Source organism: Hypanus sabinus, chromosome 7 (genome assembly GCF_030144855.1).
Source record: "Hypanus sabinus isolate sHypSab1 chromosome 7, sHypSab1.hap1, whole genome shotgun sequence".
Classification (NCBI taxonomy): Eukaryota; Metazoa; Chordata; class Chondrichthyes; order Myliobatiformes; family Dasyatidae; genus Hypanus; species Hypanus sabinus.
The window spans coordinates 3,142,690-3,151,751 of NC_082712.1; the positions used below are offsets into that span (position 1 = coordinate 3,142,690).

Below are 9,062 nucleotides of genomic sequence, written 5' to 3' on the forward strand. Positions count from 1 at the left end.
AATTGTGATGTTATGTGTCAGTTGTACACAACATTGAGGACGCCACACTTGGTGCTTTTGTGTTCAGTTCTGATCACAGAAACACCATGAAGCTTGTAAGATTAAGAGGAGATTTACAAGGATGGTGCCAGGACCTGCTAGACTAATTTATAGAGAGAGGTTGAGCAGGTTGGGAGTGTAGGAGAATGAGGAGTGATCTGTCAGAGGTGTATAAAATCATAAGGGGAAGAGATGAGGTGAATGTGCACAGTCTTTTTTTCTGGGTTGGGGAATTAAGATCTAGAAGTGTAGCTTCAGGCTGAAAAGAGAGATTTAATAGGAACCAGAGGAGCAACTTTTTACCAGAGGCTGGCCAGTACGTGGAGTAAATTTCCAGAAGAAGTGTTTGAAGCAGGTATATTAATAATTAAAAGGGATTTGTCTGAAAGTAGAAAAATGGGACTTGTTTAGTGGGAATTACGGTGGGCCGAAGGGCTTGTTTCTGTGCTACCTTGCATCTCCAGAACCCACCACACTGACCGGTCACATGCTGTCAGCCCAGGACCTCTGTGTGCCCACCCTGTATCAACCTTGATCCTGTCTCCTAACCCCAAGGTGCTCCCCCAGTCTCCCACTCACCATTCATGCTGTGTCCCTGGACCACCTAGCTTTCCCCATTCTCAAAGCTCCCTCTTGCCCAGGTTTTCTTCAGCCTGTTTGTGGAGGACGGCCCATCCGAGCCCCGACTGGACTACAACAACACCCTGCTGTACTTCAGCGGGCACCAGGACCCAGCCCAGGGCCTGCACCGGGCTCTCAGCATCGCCGTGGGCAGTGCACTCCCTTGGGCACCCCTCTCCAGCCCTCAGAAGGTGAGGGGCATGAGGGTGGAGCACTGTGGGAGGTGGAAAAGAGAGCTTGTAGAGTGAGGGGAGGGCAGTGTGTGGGATGTGAGGAAGCAGTAACACAAGAGGTTGTGGGAGAGTGAGGGTGACTGGTGGGGATAGGGGAGGCATTGTGGGGCATGAAGGGGAGAACTGAGGGGCGTGAGGGATGGGGAGGGTTTGTGGAGGAGGGAGTTGTGGGGATGAAGGGGAGGGTGGTGTGAGGGAGAGGAGAGGGCATGTAGGATGATGGGGTGCGAGAAGGGAGTGCAGGTTGGGGAGGGGGGTGATAGAAGGGTTGAGTATGGGGTGGAGATGATAGGGGAGGGGGTGTGTGTGTGATGGACCAGTGACTCCCTCAGCATGCCTTTGTGTTACAGTCAGAGCAGGACGTCCCAGGTGGACCCTCAGCACCAGGACCGGTGGAGAAGGTGCCTCTATCAGCTCTGTTCCAAATCATGAAGCATGGAGTGGCTGGGTTTGGAGAAACCCATCGGCACAGGAGCCCAGAGGAAGACCATCAATGCCAGGTTTAACATCAGCAATCACCAAGGGAGATGGCTAGTTAGCGAAGCGTGGGTGGACACTCCCTCACTGGAGCAGTGAGGTTGACAGCTGGACTAGTAGAGGTTTATTATGGTACAAGAAGCATAGGCTGGGTATTCAGTCAGAGACTTTTCCCCAAAGTTGAAATATCTATTACCAGAGGACAGATATTTAAGGTGAGGGGGCAAGTTCAAATGAGATGTGTGGGACAGGGTTTTTTTACACAGAGTGTGGTGCCCGGAATACACAACGAGGAGTGGTGGTGGGGCAAGTATAATAGAGGTATTTAAGATATATGAAAATGCAAGGAAGAGAGGGAGATGGACTATGCAAGTAGAATGGATTCAGTTTGGACAGGCATTGTGTTTGGCACAGACATCATGTGTTCCTGTGCTGTACTATTCTGCGTCTGCAGACACACAGATACTGAGCATACTTGGTGAAGGGAAGATTTGAGACAGCTTTCGAGGCAGTTGGATTGTCTGGTGAAGCTGTGAGACTGTGGTGTGTGGTTTGGAGAGAGCTGTACCTGCAGAGGGTGCTGGCGGTCTAGCAATGCAGAAGCCCTTCTCAGTGCAACAGCACTGTGATGAACTGATGAAGGACCAGAACGTCAGCTCTTCCCCTCCATAGATGGTGCCTGACCGGCTGAGTTCCTCCAGGGCTTTGTGTTGATGAAGGCCCAGAACGTCAGCTGTTCCCCTCCATAGATGGTGCCTGACCGGCTGAGTTCCTCCAGGGCTTTGTGTTGATGAAGGCCCAGAACGTCAGCTCTTCCCCTCCAAAGATGGTGCCTGACCGGCTGAGTTCCTCCAGGGCTTTGTGTTGATGAAGGCCCAGAACGTCAGCTCTTCCCCTCCATAGATGGTGCCTGACCGGCTGAGTTCCTCCAGGGCTTTGTGTTGATGAAGGCCCAGAACGTCAGCTGTTCCCCTCCATAGATGGTGCCTGACCGGCTGAGTTCCTCCAGGGCTTTGTGTTGATGAAGGCCCAGAACGTCAGCTGTTCCCCTCCATAGATGGTGCCTGACCGGCTGAGTTCCTCCAGGGCTTTGTGTTGATGAAGGCCCAGAACGTCAGCTCTTCCCCTCCATAGATGGTGCCTGACCGGCTGAGTTCCTCCAGGGCTTTGTGTTGATAAAGGCCCAGAACGTCAGCTCTTCCCCTCCATAGATGGTGCCTGACCGGCTGAGTTCCTCCAGGGCTTTGTGTTGATGAAGGCCCAGAACGTCAGCTCTTCCCCTCCATAGATGGTGCCTGACCAGCTGAGTTCCTCCAGGGCTTTGTGTTGATGAAGGCCCAGAACGTCAGCTCTTCCCCTCCATAGATGGTGCCTGACCGGCTGAGTTCCTCCAGGGCTTTGTGTTGATGAAGGCCCAGAACGTCAGCTCTTCCCCTCCATAGATGGTGCCTGACCGGCTGAGTTCCTCCAGGGCTTTGTGTTGATGAAGGCCCAGAACGTCAGCTGTTCCCCTCCATAGATGGTGCCTGACCGGCTGAGTTCCTCCAGGGCTTTGTGTTGATGAAGGCCCAGAACATCAGCTGTTCCCCTCCATAGATGGTGCCTGACCGGCTGAGTTCCTCCAGGGCTTTGTGTTGATGAAGGTAGAGCGGTGGATGTTGTCTGTGTGGATTTGAATAAGATGTTTGATAAGGCCCCTCACAAAAGGCTCATCTAAAAGATTAAGATGCATAGGATCCTCGGTTAATTGGCTGTTAGGATTCAGAATTCCCTTGCCCATAGAAGAAAATTCGCTTTTGGTCAAAGGGATTTAGTGGAGTTCTGCAGAGATCTAAACTGGGACCTCTGCTGTTAGTGATGTAGGTAAATGAGTTGGATGAAAATATGGATGGTTCAGATGACATAAATATTGGTGGAGTTGTGGATACTGCAGTGAGATATAGATCATTTGCAGATCTGGGCAGAGAAATGGCAGATGGAACTTAACTTGGCCAAATGTGAGGTGTTACTCCTTGGTACTGCATGTCAAATGAAAGGAGACTGCACACTGTTAATGGCAAGACCTTTAACAGTGTTGATGTGCAGAGAGGTCTTGGGTCCAAGTTCATAACTCCATGAAGGTGGCACCACAAGTTGATAGGACAGTTAAGAAAGCATATGGCATGCCTGGCTTTATTAGTTGAGGCATTAAGCTCAAAAGTCAGGAAGTTATGTTACAGTTTTGTAAAACTGTGGCCAGGCCGCATCTGGGGTATTGCAGTTACTTCTGGTCATCCCATTGTATGGAAGATGTGAAGGCATTGCAGCAAGTGCTGAAGGTGTTTACTAGAACATTGCCTGTATTAAAGAGTCTGTACTAAGGCAGAGGTTGGGCTGCTCATATTGTTTTCCCAGGACTGAAATGCCTAATAGCAGAGGGCATGCACTTAAAGTGAGAGGGGGTAAGTTCCAAGCATATGGAAGAAAAATGGAGGGCTATGTGGTAGGGAAGTGTTACATTGACTTTGATAGACACAACATTGTGGGCCAAAGGGCCTGTACTGAGCTGTAATGTTCTGTGCCACATGAGGCAAGTTTCTTTATAACACAGTGAGCGGTGCCAGGGATGGCAATGGTATGATACAGGCTCTTAGACAGGCACATGAATGTGCAGAGAATGGGTGGGGGGTGTAGAACATTCTGTAGGGAAAAGGGATTGGGTTTAATTAGGTCTCAGTCGTGAATGAGTTTGGCCGACCATGGCGAACAGAAAGCATGTTGCTGTACTGCACTGTGCTCTGCTACAGAGCTAGGGTCCAAAGCAAGGATGAAATGATAACTATGGTGCAGTGACACTAACATCTGACAAGCCTCACCATAGCTCAAAGCTTTCTCATTTCTCAGATAAAGTCTTTGAGCTAAAGTATTGACTTTGTTTGTGTCACCACGGTAGCTGCCCGACCTGATGGGTCCTATTTTTGCTGTGCACCGTCAACTGCAGTGTGTGTCGGAGGAAGTGGGTTACGTGCGAGGTTGGGCAAACATCACGGTGTACAAAGCACTCACTATCTTTCCTGGTTTTGCAGCTTTTCACCCAAGTTTACAAGGAGCTGGGATCAAAGGAGCTTGAACCGCTCCCATTAGATGTTTTGCTCAAACATCCTGTCATTATGGACCTCATCACCAACACAACACAATTCAGCCAATCTGTGAGTGTTGTTTTACCAATCCACCGCTGTGTACGTCTCTCTCACACCCACAAACACGCCATTCCCTCCTCTGTCTAGCCTCTCACATTCTTGCATTGAACAGGCTGACAGGAATACAGTCTCTCTCTCTGTCACTGCGTTTGCTATTTCATATTATAAACCTGTTTCTCCGGCCATCCCACCCGACTCTCTTTCAGGCTTCCATTGTCCCCTCTTCTCCACGGCAAGTCCTCGTTGGGAGAGGAGACATTACCGGCCCTCACCGGTGGGGGTGGAGAGGTCACCGATCCTCACCTGTGGGAGTGGAGAGGTTCCCCTGTCCTCATGGGTGGGAGTGGAGAGGTTCCCCTGTCCTCACCGGTGGGAGTGGAGAGGTTCCCCTGTCCTCACCGGTGGGAGTGGAGAGGTTCCCCTGTCCTCACCGGTGGGAGTGGAGTGGTTCCCCTATCCTCACCGGTGAGAGTGGAGAGGTTCCCCTGTCCTCACCAGTGGGAGTGGAGAGGTCACCGATCCTCACCTGTGAGAGTGGAGAGGTTCCCCTGTCCTCACCGGTGAGAGTGGAGAGGTTCCCCTGTCCTCACCGGTGGGAGAGGAGAGGTTCCCCTGTCCTCACCGGTGGGAGTGGAGAGGTTCCCCTGTCCTCACCGGTGGGAGTGGAGAGGTTCCCCTGTCCTCACCGGTGGGAGTGGAGAGGTTCCCCTGTCCTCACCGGTGGGAGTGGAGAGGTTCCCCTGTCCTCACCGGTGGGAGTGGAGAGGTTCCCCTGTCCTCACCTGTGTGAGTGGAGAGGTTCCCCTGTCCTCACCGGTGGGAGTGGAGAGGTTCCCCTGTCCTCACCGGTGGGTGTGGAGAGGTTCCCCTGTCCTCACCGGTGGGAGTGGAGAGGTTCCTCTGTCCTCACCGGTGGGAGTGGAGAGGTTCCCCTGTCCTCACCGGTGGGACTGGAGAGGTTCCCCTGTCCTCACCGGTGGGAGTGGAGAGGTTCCTCTGTCCTCACCGGTGGGAGTGGAGAGGTTCCCCTGTCCTCACCGGTGGGAGTGGAGAGGTTCCCCTGTCCTCACCGGTGGGAGTGGAGAGGTTCCCCTGTCCTCACCGGTGGGAGTGGAGAGGTTCCCCTGTCCTCACCGGTGGGAGTGGAGAGGTTCCCCTGTCCTCACCGGTGGGAGTGGAGAGGTTCCCCTGTCCTCACTGGTGGGAGTGGAGAGGTTCCCCTGTCCTCACCGGTGGGAGTGGAGAGGTTCCCCTGTCCTCACTGGTGGGAATGGAGAGGTTCCCCTGTCCTCACTGGTGGGAATGGAGAGGTCACCGATCCTCACCGGTGGGAGTGGAGAGGTTCCCCTGTCCTCACCGGTGGGAGTGGAGTGGTTCCCCTGTCCTCACCGGTGAGAGTGGATAGTTCAGCGATCCTCACTGGTGGGAGTGGAGAGGTCAGCGATCCTCACCGTTGGGAGTGGGGAGGTTCCCCTGTCCTCACCGGTGGGAGTGGAGAGGGTCCCCTGTCCTCACCGGTGGGAGTGGAGAGGGTCCCCTGTCCTCACCGGTGGGAGTGGGGAGGTTCCCCTGTCCTCACCGGTGGGAGTGGAGAGGTTCCCCTGTCCTCACCGGTGGGAGTGGAGAGATTCCCCTGTCCTCACCGGTGGGAGTGGAGAGGTTCCCCTGTCCTCACCGGTGGGAGTGGAGTGGTTCCCCTATCCTCACCGGTGAGAGTGGAGAGGTTCCCCTGTCCTCATGGGTGGGAGTGGAGAGGTTCCCCTGTCCTCACCGGTGGGAGTGGAGAGGGTCCCCTGTCCTCACCGGTGGGAGTGGGGAGGTTCCCCTGTCCTCACCGGTGGGAGTGGAGAGGTTCCCCTGTCCTCACCGGTGGGAGTGGAGAGATTCCCCTGTCCTCACCAGTGGGAGTGGAGAGGTCACCGATCCTCACCGGTGGGAGTGGAGAGTCACCGATCACCTGTGGGAGTGGAGAGGTTCCCCTGTCCTCACCGGTGGGAGTGGAGAGGTTCCCCTGTCCTCACCAGTGGGAGTGGAGAGGTCACCGATCCTCACCGGTGGGAGTGGAGAGTCACCGATCACCTGTGGGAGTGGAGAGGTTCCCCTGTCCTCACCGGTGGGAGTGGAGAGGTTCCCCTGTCCTCACCAGTGGGAGTGGAGAGGTTCCCCTGTCCTCACCGGTGGGAGTGGAATGGTCACCGATCCTCACCGGTGGGAGTGGAGAGGTTCCCCTGTCCTCACCGGTGGGAGTGGAATGGTCACTGATCCTCACCGGTGGGAGTGGAGAGGTTCCCCTGTCCTCACCGGTGAGAGTGGAGAGGTTCCCCTGTCCTCACCGGTGGGAGTGGAGAGGTTCCCCTGACCTCACCGGTGGGAGTGGAGAGGTTCCCCTGTCCTCACCGGTGGGAGTGGAGAGGTTCCCCTGTTCTCACTGGTGGGAGTGGAGAGGTTCCCCTGTCCTCACCGGTGGGAGTGGAGAGGTTCCCCTGTCCTCACTGGTGGGAATGGAGAGGTTCCCCTGTCCTCACTGGTGGGAGTGGAGAGGTTCCTCTGTCCTCACCGGTGGGAGTGGGGAGGTCAGCGATCCTCACCGTTGGGAGTGGGGAGGTTCCCCTGTCCTCACCGGTGGGAGTGGAGAGGTTCCCCTGTCCTCACCGGTGGGAGTGGAGAGGTTCCCCTGTCCTCACCGGTGGGAGTGGAGAGGTTCCCCTGTCCTCACCGGTGGGAATGGAGAGGTTCCCCTGTCCTCACCGGTGGGAGTGGAGAGGTTCCCCTGTCCTCACCGGTGGGAGTGGAGAGGTTCCCCTGTCCTCACCAGTGGGAGTGGAGAGGTTCCCCTGTCCTCACCGGTGGGAGTGGAGAGGTTCCCCTGTCCTCACCAGTGGGAGTGGAGAGGTTCCCCTGTCCTCACTGGTGGGAATGGAGAGGTTGCCTTGTCCTCACCGGTGGGAGTGGATAGGTCACCTATCCTCACCTGTGGGAGTGGGGAGGTTCCCCTGTCCTCACCTGTGGGAGTGGAGAGGTTCCCCTGTCCTCACTGGTGGGAGTGGAGAGGTTCCCCTGTCCTCACCTGTGGTGGCTGAAGGCTTTCTGCAGCTTCCATGTAACCGTTGTGTTGTATACTCACAGTACACGTGTTGAACCGGTTCCTCTGCACCATGGTCTCTTCCAAAATCAGCCGCGTGTCCTGTATCATTGCTCAGTGTGTCAACATCATGGAATCACAGAGCCTCACAGTACAGAAAGAAATCCTTCGACTCATCAGCCTACATCTAAACTATATCCATGCTTACCACTCCACAGTTCACCTGCAGTCTGTTGCCCTCCTGTTGGCTGTTACACTCACAACTGGGAGAATCAGGAGGGAGAATTTCTTACGCTTGTATTCCATCATCTCTGTGTGCTCTCTCCTCTGCCTCTCCGTTCAGCATCCTCATTCCTCCTCATTGTTTCCCTCCTCCTCTCTGTCTTATCCACGTCTTCATAGCCGAATCCCTCCCCTCTGCTCTATCTCTGCGTGCTCACGCATCCCTGCACCACCATGGCCACGGTGGCGAAGCAGTTAGCCTGACACGACTATAGTTTAGGGATTCAGAGATCGCTGTTCAATTCCGGTGTCCTTTGTACCTTCCTTCCCCCGGGTGCTCCGGTTTCCTCCCACCATCTAGAGACATAAAGGTTAGTGGGTTAATCGGTCCTCTGATTAGGCTAGGGTTAAAATGTTGGGTTGCTAGTGGTGCAGCTGGGTAGCTGGAAGGGGCTGTTTCATATTTGTATTTCTAAACAAAATACATCTTGACACCCACTGTCACTGCTGCATTCCTTCCACATCACTCCCTCCATTCCTGGCACTCAGAAAAATCCTTGCCACTCTCTTACTCCCAACCTCTGCATCACTCCCCTACCAATCACTTGCTCTAGTCCTGCCCACCCCCTTGAACCCTATCACTCCTTGTCCCCTCCTCTACCCTCACTGACCGTGTCTGTTTGCTGTACAGGATGTCCATGCCGTGATACAGAGGCAATTCGTGGATGGTGAGGCTGTTGCCAGCAGCTCTCCTGAAACTTCAGTGGAAAGGTCTCCCAGCAGCCCAACTGATGAGCCAGGCCAGGCCCAGAGTCGGTGGAGAATGCCCAGGCAATGAAGCTCACACACTAATAAATTCAGATACATTGCTGTCTCATTCCTTGGTTGTAGCTCTTGACTGATACAGGGATACAAGACAATGAGTTTGTGGTGTAGTCAGGTGGGCCTGTGGTTGTAGAGGTTTGCTTTTATCTGCCTGCCCCTTTCCCTCGCGATGAACCAAGGACTCTGGACTCTCTGAGTCCTGCTCCAAATGCTTTGTAACAGAGGACTCTAGAATCCCAATCACAGGCTCCAACAGCCACTTTCCATTGAACCCACTTAATACTGGATCATTCAGCCTCTGGAGACTGTCCCACCATTCCACTAGACTTGTGGAGACTCATGGACAAGGCATTCTGCCTGTTAAAAACCTGGGGCAAAGTGTGC

General features: G+C 54.4%; 1 protein-coding gene across 1 annotated transcript in view; it reads left to right on the forward strand.

The window, feature by feature from the left end:
* LOC132396497 (sperm flagellar protein 2-like) overlaps nucleotides 1–8,724 on the forward strand; it is a 73,174-nt gene extending 64,450 nt beyond the window's left edge. The window contains exons 11-14 of the mRNA XM_059974056.1: nucleotides 681–851; nucleotides 1,244–1,393; nucleotides 4,436–4,558; nucleotides 8,545–8,724. Of these exons, the coding sequence (XP_059830039.1) occupies nucleotides 681–851; nucleotides 1,244–1,393; nucleotides 4,436–4,558; nucleotides 8,545–8,691 (591 nt within the window). The 3' untranslated portion in view covers nucleotides 8,692–8,724. The remainder of the gene's footprint in view (nucleotides 1–680; nucleotides 852–1,243; nucleotides 1,394–4,435; nucleotides 4,559–8,544) is intronic.
* Nucleotides 8,725–9,062: the final 338 nt, after the last annotated feature.